Genomic DNA, 10,241 nt, shown 5'->3' with positions numbered 1-10,241 from the left:
GAAGCCCTTGATTTATTAAAGAGTGCTCGAAGCCCGAGGAACAGCAACTTAACTCAAGGTCTGGGCGTATTGTAGCAGAGATGGTTCAATATGCACTCCAAGCCAGACATGAACCTCTCTATGGCCTTGTTTAGTAGGAGTTTAGAGGCTGCGGTTTTCGGGGAAGGGGAGGATTTTATTTTTTTTTATCTGGAGCTTTTTTACTATGTATGACTGGTAACAAACACACACACACACACACACACACACACACACACACACACAAAATCTGAAGTATGAAGATTTCAGATTTGGGATTTTTTTAATATTCAATATTTATTCTAATATTTAGACAATTTTGCACAAATGTAATACTTTTTACAACAAGGAATATATTTACAAGCTACAAAAAGAAAAAAAAGACAAGTGCTGAACATGTTTCCGGACGTTTGTTAGTAACTACATGAAAATAAGATTCAAAAATTTTGGAGAGAGAAAAAAAAAAAAACAGGCAGATTTCATTTTTGTATTGAGAAAGTATGGTTGTAAAGGATGTAGCTTTGAGATGTTCCACATGTGCTGGTGGAGAAGAGGAGAGGAGAAGGGTTGGAGGAGTCCGACTTTTCTTCAGAACGAGGTCTGATCTATTCCGACCACAGCGTTGAGAAATGGGTTGTTTCTCAGCAGCTTTGAACTCCTATGCATCTTCGAGTTACTGCACATTTGAAGAGATGTTCAAGTCCCTCTGCTTGATGCTGACCCACAAAGTTCTTCGCAGATGTAGTTATTTGTTCATAAAGAAATGTCCTTTGATGTCCTCCTGCTAGTCCTCGATTTCGTCCTGATTACTCGATATGAGCCTTGGCTTCGAATGTTCAGGAGATGTAGGATCCACCACTTTAGGTATACAAGCTTTTGGATTTCAGCACCATGTTTAAAAACCTGTCTCATGTCTCCATCCGCATCTTTTATTGGACCCCTACACTATATTGCCAAAAGTTTGACAGCTGACCATAAGAATGAAGCTTCCTTTTAAACATCCTGTTCCACATTGAGTCTCATTTTGCTCTTATGAACAAGGATCTTCTGGGAAGATGTTCCACTAGATTTTGTTGCGGATTTGTGCTCCGGGCCAGTGTTCCAATTCATCCCAATGGGTTTGAGCTCTATAGCAAGGACACTCAAGATCTTTTACACACATCCAACCCATTGGAAGATGTTCCAGATGTGTGAGATTTCATTTGGCCACTTAGTAAAGTCCGATACTGATGTAGGTGAGGAAGTGAGGTGAAGTCACCGTGTAAAAATGAATCTCAAAGGTGTTCCAAAGGGTTGGAGCTCTATAGGAGGCCACTCAAGATCTTCCACACTCACATCCAGCCTATAAAAAGCAGATAAGTCATGGAGCTGTGCAGGTGCATCGTTATGCTTTGTGGGAATGGTTTTGGAGAAGAACCAAACATGGCTGGAGAAGTCAGGTGTCCCAATACTTTTGGCGAGGCAGTATGTATATATATATGTGTGTGTGTAAACTATGCTGCCACTCCAGGCCGGAAGTGGAATTAAAGGAAAATTTCATTGTCCAAATCAACTGCATGCCTCCGTCTTTCTGGTAAGAGTTTGGTGAAGAAGCACATATGGCTGTGTGTCCGAATACTTTTGGCAACACAGTGTACGTCGCCAAAAGCGACATGGTTTCACCCGCAGCTCTCAACGAGTCAACAACAACAAAAAACAACAAAACACAAAAAAAACAATTGGTCATTGGTCCAAAAGCTGATTATAATTGTCTGATTGTTTGGGGGGGAAACGAATCACAAACGTTTTCTCGATAAGTAGGTATTTTAAGTTTAAAAAAAAAAAAGATTAGATGGGAATTAGGCATCCCGAGGCATCCTTCAGACCGGCATCAGAGAACAGAACTCGTTCAGTCTTTATTCCTGCTTTCTTTTGAGCCGTCTGTAGAGAGAGAGAGAGATGTTTCCGGGAGCATACTAAGCCGTTCTCCTTCTCTATAATTGTCGTAAGTCAGGTTGTGTTACTTGATGGTGTCACTTTTCCATCTAGGATTTTATTTTTTTTTTATATTTCATTGTCATAAAAAGTCCTCTCAAAAAAAAAAAAAAAAGCTCAAATGTCACTTGATTTGTACATGTCAGAGAGAAGCCGTGTGATGGGAACGTTTCCGATCGTCTTCCTGAAGAACACTTCTTCGATCGTAGACGCGCTGATGGAGCGCAGTGCCGGCAAAAGCAGGAGCAGCTTCCCGAAGCGACACGGCTGAGTCGGGTACCTAGAACAGAAAAAACCCACAAGGTTTCTATCGAATTTGGGAAAATCCTATCGTTGTTGCTATCCGTTTAGCATTCAAGGAAGGAGTCACCAGTGTCAGCAAACCGAACGGAAACTATCGCTAACGTACCTGGTGTGAATGTAGCTGTTGAGCGTGAGCTGGGCTTCGTCCTGGAGCGCCGCGATGGCGCTCGCGTTTCGGAAACTCCTCAGTTCGGCTCCGCTGTGCGTCGGAACTGCGCCATAAACCAACAAAACGAACTTCAGGAGGTCATTTAGGCTACGCATACGTACATATACATTTCTACTTTACAATTTGAGGACGACGATTTAAGTTGCGAGAACGCGGTAGCTCGAAACCTACCAGCTTTAAAAGTCACGATGCACTTTAGGCAGGCGAATTCCGTGGCGTCCAACCGCAGCTGCCGGAAACGCGTCACCACTTCCTGCAGAGCCTGGATCTCTGAGACCACCTTGTTTAGCCTCTGGGACTCTGTGTTTTCTGTCGTCATACCTGAAGGAACGCAGAGGATCCTCGCTTATGAGTTTTGGAAATCTAGTAATGTGGATATCAAACCCTATTGATGACTTTTTGGACTGCATTTAAATGGCACTAAAGGCCTCCTCACTTCCTCACATACAGCAAAACCTGACTTTATTAACACCCCCTGGAACATCTTCCCAGAAGAGTGGAGCTCAATATAAGAGCAAATGGAGTGGAATGTGGAACTCATTGTGGAATGGGATGTCCAAAAAGCACCATTATTATAATCAGGTGTCCACAAAATTTTAGTCCAGATATCTAAAATGAAATATTGTACCTGAAACAGCAAGCAGAGTGTTGGAGTCCACGGGAATGGACCACTGCGCTACCCCCAGAACGAACAGCTCTCTCCAGGCGTCCTCTAATAGGATCAACTGCAGAATGTAAATTATGATCAGGGATAAGAAATCAGACTTTTCCACACACACACACACACACACACACACACACACACACACACACACACACACACACACACACACACACACACACACACACACACACACACACACACACACACATTTCTTTCCTTTGTCATTTAGTCTTTTGTTAGTTTGCTACCTGATCCTGTAAAGGGAGTGTGGAGAAAGCCGGAACACTCTTGGCCCATTTAATGCTCATGAACAGGAGCCGAGCGGCGGATTCGCACACGGACTCTGTGGCCACCTCGTACAGGTACATGGGCGTTCCGCTGACTTCATGTGGATACTGCAGAGGAGACCATAATTAGGTTTATCAGACAGGAATGAACCAGCAAGATCGAGGAAATCAATACTGCTCATACACTCATTCAATATGTATTTATATTTATATATAGTTAGTATCAAACATCTTCAAGACTAGATTTGCAACACGGAAACAGAAGGCAGCTCAAGGCTGAACGCACAGTCACAGGGAGCACCGATCTTCACAAGTCTGAGCAAAAAGACGTGTACATCGGGGGCTGGGGGTGTTCTGACCACGTGCGCACCCTGTCACTATGCTCTCTTCACATGTGAGTTTCTTGCCGAAAACAACGTGATATCACTTCCGCGTTCACCCTACTCGTCATATTTGGCTCCTGCTGTCTACGCCCACTTCCCGACGATGAAAAAAGGTCGCGTTTTGACACCATTGCGGAAATCCGGCGCAAATCCCAGAAAGTGCTGACATGCTTTAAAAAGAAGACTTCCTGGACACATTCCAGAATTGTCAGGAACGCTGGGACTATTTTGAAGGTGATGTAAACATAAATAAATATAGTACTTTCTTTTAGACGGACCTAGTCTTAAAACTTTTTGATACCGCCTTGTGTGTGTATATATATATATAAAATGTAGATATAAATAATGTGTATATGTTTGTCTTTAGTCACACACTTATATCTAGCTTACTTTGGGAGTAGGCTGAGCGAGCCCCACCATGCCCTGGCGCTCCGGAGTGTTTGGAACGGTGTTTAATTCCAGGCTGTGAGTCTCGAGTTGAGTGACTGTGGTGAAGAAGTGCAAGCCAGGGATTGATGTGCTGGGAAAGTGGGACGAGGATCCGTTCACCTCCTTGTGTCCCCGAAAGTAAAGAGCCACTTGCTTGCGGATGGTCGACGTCCTCGGGCCTCGCTCGTGCTGCACGGCTGGATCGGACCGCACCAAACCGAAGGGGAAGGAGACAAAATTTGGGGAGGAAATAAAGAAAGATGTTCTACAAGTGTATAGGATTGAAAGCATGGAACAGATTCTCAATGGATCAGTTCATCTATTCACCATCTTTGTTCATGTTCACTTCCAGGCACTTCTTCAAGCGACAGGCTCGGCACTGGTTCCTGTGCGTCTTATCCACCGGACAGCCTCCCTAAACGCAGGAGAGGAAAAAAAGGAGGAATTAGAGACGCGAAAGGATCTGAGAGAGAGAGAGAGAGAGAGAGAGAGAGAGAGAGAGAGAGAGAGAGAGACATCTTCTAAAGAGGGGAGGGAGACACTCCACAGGTATGGAGGGGGGTGAAATGGTGCACTAATGACGGCCATTGACTCGCTCCCCTGCCGCTTGGCCAATAATCTCATTCCCGCCTACCGCTCTCAAATCCAGCCAGTTAGATTGGATTACACCTGTTACACTAGACCCACCAAAGGGCCCTCAAAGGCCCGGGAGGAGGCTTTCTCACTCTCCTCGGATAATCTTTCAATTATTTTGGAAATAGACGCAGCCTCTTCCTTCGAGGAAACACCACGAGGGGCTGCAAATTACTTAACACACACACACACACACACACACACACACACACACACACACACACACACACACACACACACACACACACTCTCTATCTCTCTCTCTCTCTTTTTCTCTCTCTCTCTCTCTCTCTCTTTCTCACTCTCTCTCTCTCTCTCTCTCTCTCTCTCTCTCTCTTTCTCACTCTCTCTTTCTCACTCTCTCTCTCTCTCTCTCTCTCTCTCTCTCTCTCTCTCTCTCTCTCTCTCTCTCTCTCTCTTTCTCACCCTCTCTCTCTGCATTAAAAAAGAAGGACTCACCTGTGTGCCAGATTTGCAGACGTACGTCCTGTTTCTTCGTATGCTCCTCTTGAAGAATCCAGAGCATCCATCACAAGCGTACACTCCATAGTGTTTCCCTGAACTTCGGTCACCACATACTTTGCACGGTATATCCAGGATGCGACCTGTAATAAAAAAAACAAAACAAGCAAACACACACACACACACACACACACACACACACACACACACACACACACATATGTAATAAAAACTTTAGTAATATTTTCAGACAGTTTTGTATAATAATAATAATTTTTGCATGCACAACAAATGTTTCTGAAATATTTAGTAGTGTTCCGAGAAATTATTGTAGTATAATATGATTAATAATAATAATAACAACAACCACAATAATAATAATAATAGTAATAATAATAATTAATAATAGCTATGTATGGTTATGATATGAAGCTCCCATTCGAAAGACATGATTTCAGACCAAGCACAGGTTCTTCAGCAGCCCCGTGCCTGTGGGAATTCAGCCCCCAGGGGTGTATATATCTGATGGTGCGTTTTTTTTTGCGTGAAGCTCCTCAGTGCCGCAGGTTTTCTTCCCCAATAAAACAATGGGGCTCGCGGGCACAAAAGGCGACATTAGGGGGAAAGTGTTAACTTAATGATTTCCCCCTATTGAGGCTCGTCTGACTGGACCAATGTGAACAAGCTTGCCAGTGCTGCCTTCATAATGAAGCTCGACAGCTGCCTTTCTGCGCGCTGTCTGCGGCCCCGCGGATTACCGGAGGGACACGCCGGAGCGGGAGTCAATACGCGCCTCCAATGAAGTGCATGCAAATGAGGATGGACTAAATGAAATTGTGATGTTTTTTTTCTTTCTTTCCTCTTCTTGTGTGAGTGTGTATAAAACTTTTACTCCACCCCCCCTTCATCCATCTCTCCATCCACCCATCCATCCCCCCCCCCCGTATTTAAATCCGTTAATGGAGGTGTATTTGCATGTATATGGAGAGGAGGTGGGGGTGTCGTTTAGAGAAACGGCCGTGTAATTACTGACATATGTCCACCTGCTCATTGATTCTGCACTGACCCGTCCTGAAAACGGTAGCATGGGAATTCAGATAAAGCTCAGCAAGCATTCAGGGCAAAACAATGACTTTCTGCTTTCTGTTTCTTTTTCTTGTTTTTTTTTTTTTTTCTTTTTCTTTTTTTGGGTGGGGGGGGGGGGAAGAGGCGTGCTGATAGAAAAAAAAAATCGCTTTCTGGAGTGTTCACTCCGAAACAATTTTTTTTTTTTTGGTTTAAAAAAAAAAATTAAAAATTAAAAAACAAATTTGACCTCTAATTTTTCATTACAATCACACAATAACATTATTAACCACTTTCAAAGTGATTACTGTGATACAATTCAAGAGAAGCTACAATTATTCTACAAAACTAATCCGAGTTTCAGTTTTGACCCGAATTTTTGTTTTTTTATATTTTCTCGAATTAGGCAAATATAATGCGATTTAATTATTATTATTATTATTATTATTATTATAAATATTATTATTATAATCATTATTATTATTATTTCCGATTCTCAATAAGTTTGGGAAAAATATTTAACGCACTTGCTACCTTGTTTGCATTTTTTCTTTTATTAAAATTTGTTTAAAAAAAAAAACAGAAATACGAAATGCGAGATGTTGCAGGTTTTTTTCTATCTATCTATCTATCTATCTATCTATCTATCTATCTATCTATCTATCTATCTATCTATCTATCTATCTATCTATCTATCTATCTATCTATCTATCTATCTATCTATCTATCTATCTATCTAATAATCTCTTTTCGTGCTTTACGCACAGTTTACATCAAGTTGCGTGTTCAGACTATCATTTTCCAGTCAGTGTTACAGAAGACGGGGTTGCTTCAGGTGTAAAAAAAAAGAAAGAAAAAAAAAGAAAAGGGAAGAAATGGGTTGTAATTACTCGAAGTAATTTTATTAGAAATCATTCCTGATCAGCTCCTGGCTTTAGCTGGGAAATTTACACGCACTGGGAGTTTGCATTATTATTATTATCATTATCATTATTATTGTTATTATTATTATTATTATTATTATTATTATTATTATCATTATTATTGTTATTATTATTATTATTATTATCATTATTATTGTTATTATTATTATTATTATTATTATTATTATTATTATTATTATCATTATTGTTGTTGTTATTGTTATTATTTTATTAAGAACACATATACAGTGATTATCACGAGAATTTAACTCGCCATGAACTCATAAGTTTTTGTTTCTAATAAATTCTAATAAAAACAGCTTAGAGAGAAAAAAAATTACCAGGTAAAATATCTTTAAAAATGTATACATATTTAACAAATTTTCTCTATTTAGAAACCATTTTGGTATTTTTGCATCCAAGTTTTTGACAGTGAACATGCGCTTAAATGCCAAAAACTTTCGAAACTTTTACTCCATTAATTCCCGTATGCGCTGATTGGATTTTTTAAACACCCGACAGCGCACTCATTTTTTATTTGTATTTTTTAAATTAAATAATAATTTATAAAAATCCCGAATCATTTACATAAAGCTGTTAAATGTGTGTATTTATATAATTTTGGAACACCGTGTGTGTGGTATATTCTGTAATTATTTTTCTTGAAATATATTTTCGACGGATTTCTTTTTTTTTAATAACATAATAACTACGCAAATTATAATGCAATTATTGTTTTTTTATTGTTTGTTTGTATATATATATATATATATATTATTGCATCGTACTTGCATGTTTCATTGCCTCGAAAAACGAATTGACAGGTGCACCCACACACACACACACACACACACACACACACACACACACACACACACACGCACACGCACACACGCACACACCAGCATACACAATAAACCCGAATTAAGCAAAATACAGCTGCAGCAATAATCAGTAAATCACAGTTAAGCATTCTCGACAAAAAAATTATTTTTGATAAGATCAACTTTATTTTAATCTGTGAGACACACCGACAGGGAGGTCATAAGGACCTGGAAAGTCATCAGGTTCGAACTTCATCCAAGAAATTGAGTCAAGCAAATATATTTGCCCCCCTACTCATTTTGTTTTCTACAAATACATCTGTATTACACGATGCTGATGTTGTGTCTGATTTGTGTAAAAAGAGTAAAAGTGGATTTACTTACTGGATTTGACGTTTAAAATATCCAAACAGCCACTTGTTGAACTGGCAGCTTTGCTCATCCTGGCCTTCAGGTTCACCCGAAACTCTTCCAGACACCAAGATTTTACAATATTTTTTTTTTTTTTTTGGTTGCTCTTTTTAGGTTTTTTTTGTTTTAAAAATTGTAACCTGCACTGTCCGGCAGCTGGTTTCAGTCTCTCAAGATTTGTTTTTATCCACCCTGTTTTTTCCACCTTTCCTCTTTCACGTGAGTTTGCGATGACTGCAGACGGATCACATTAAACTCCGGGGGATGTCCAGGCAGGTTCTCCATGCAGAGATAAACTGCTACGTGTACCAGTGTGTGTGTGTGTGTGTGTGTGTGTGTGTGTGTGTGTGTGTGTGTGTGTGTGTGTGTGTGTGTGTGTGTGCGCGCGTGTGTGTGTGCCCAGGTACCTTGGCAAAACCTCAGACACGAACCTAAAGCCAAGTTGCGGGGGTGGGGGGGAAACACGCAACACACACACACATACGCGCGCCCGCGCACATAAACACGCAAATACACACTCGCACGAGCTAAGAAATGCGGGGAAGCCTGAAGCCTGAAGCTGACTTTGTGATGTGTGCCGTCAGATTAAAGGCTTTGGTAATATGTATGAGAAGTACTGGAGGAGGGAGAGAGAGAGAGGGAGGAAGGGGGGGGAGATGGAGAGCGAGAGAGAGAGGGAGAGAGAGAGAGAGAAGGCGGGTGGGAGGAGAGCCCGACCTCCTTTGCCCACTTAGGCTTTCTACTCTGCGTTCCGTTTGCGCATGACGTCAGTTGTCCGAGGAAGGAGCGATGGAAGGAGAGGTGGAAGTAATGATTGGAGGAGTGGTGGAAGAAGGAGTGATGGAACGAGTGGTGGAAGCAGTGGTGTTTTGATCTGCTCACTAAAGCAGACCGACACACGCGCACGGACCTCCATCCACTGCCTCGTTATCCTTCTCTTCGCCACGAGCGTTGCGTCTCCGGGATCGGTTTACAAAAAAGTTTACTACGTGCCGACGACGGGCGACCTGTGCGCGAGTCGTCCAAGCCCCCTCCCCTACCCCCCGACGCTGATCCACGCGGCGTCTTGTCTGCGACGCTGGCACGCCGTGTGCGCGGGCACCTGTTGCGCGCGCCTTGGCATGCCCGTGTCAGGTGTTACATGGCTACTTATAAGCGACAAAGCTTTCTTTCTCTTTCTTTTCCTTTTTTTTCCCTCACCATTTCCGGTTTGGAATTCGTGCTAGGGTAAGGAGCAGAGCGCGTTAAGGGACGTGCGTAAATGCGCTGCTCTGACGCGTGCTCTGCGCGTGTGCGCGCCAGGCATCACCAAAACGAACGTCTTTCTCTATATCTTTCTCTCTCACTCCCGAATCCAGAGTTTATCACCGGGTCAGTATTTTCACCCGTGAACTCTGATCGATCCATTGCGCGCAGAATGAACGGCGTAACTGTGCACACGCGTTCCTCAAACGCCTTCGCAGCTCGGGTGTCGGTGCGCTCCTGCTTTTTTTTTTTTTTTCCACGACGCGAATTCCCACACCAGATCCCACAGGGGCCATATGGGGAGTCCCTAAAGTCTCGGGTGCTTTGGTCCAAGCGACCCCGCGTCCGAGGGCGTATCCAATTGCAATTAGGCATTGTCGTGTGCTTTCGCTTTTCTTTTTTTTTTTCTTTTTTTCTTTCTTTCTTTCTTTTCTGTTAATGAGCCCTTAAA

At 42.1% G+C, this 10,241-nt stretch overlaps 1 protein-coding gene across 1 annotated transcript; it reads right to left on the bottom strand.

The window, feature by feature from the left end:
- Window positions 1–282: 282 nt before the first annotated feature.
- Window positions 283–10,018, bottom strand: nr2e1 (nuclear receptor subfamily 2, group E, member 1). The gene is made up of 9 exons (XM_083534890.1): window positions 8,519–10,018; window positions 5,320–5,465; window positions 4,555–4,642; window positions 4,189–4,424; window positions 3,377–3,523; window positions 3,093–3,189; window positions 2,636–2,785; window positions 2,402–2,507; window positions 283–2,272 (listed from the first exon to the last, which is right to left on the bottom strand). Exons 1-9 carry the CDS (start codon window positions 8,574–8,576, stop codon window positions 2,110–2,112), a joined length of 1,191 nt encoding a protein of 396 aa, XP_083391016.1. The 5' UTR covers window positions 8,577–10,018; the 3' UTR covers window positions 283–2,109.
- Window positions 10,019–10,241: the final 223 nt, after the last annotated feature.

The sequence above is a fragment of the Silurus aristotelis genome (genome assembly GCF_946808225.1).
Source record: "Silurus aristotelis genome assembly, chromosome: 29".
In the NCBI taxonomy this organism is placed as follows: Eukaryota; Metazoa; Chordata; class Actinopteri; order Siluriformes; family Siluridae; genus Silurus; species Silurus aristotelis.
This window is presented reverse-complemented; position numbering and strand designations above follow the sequence as displayed.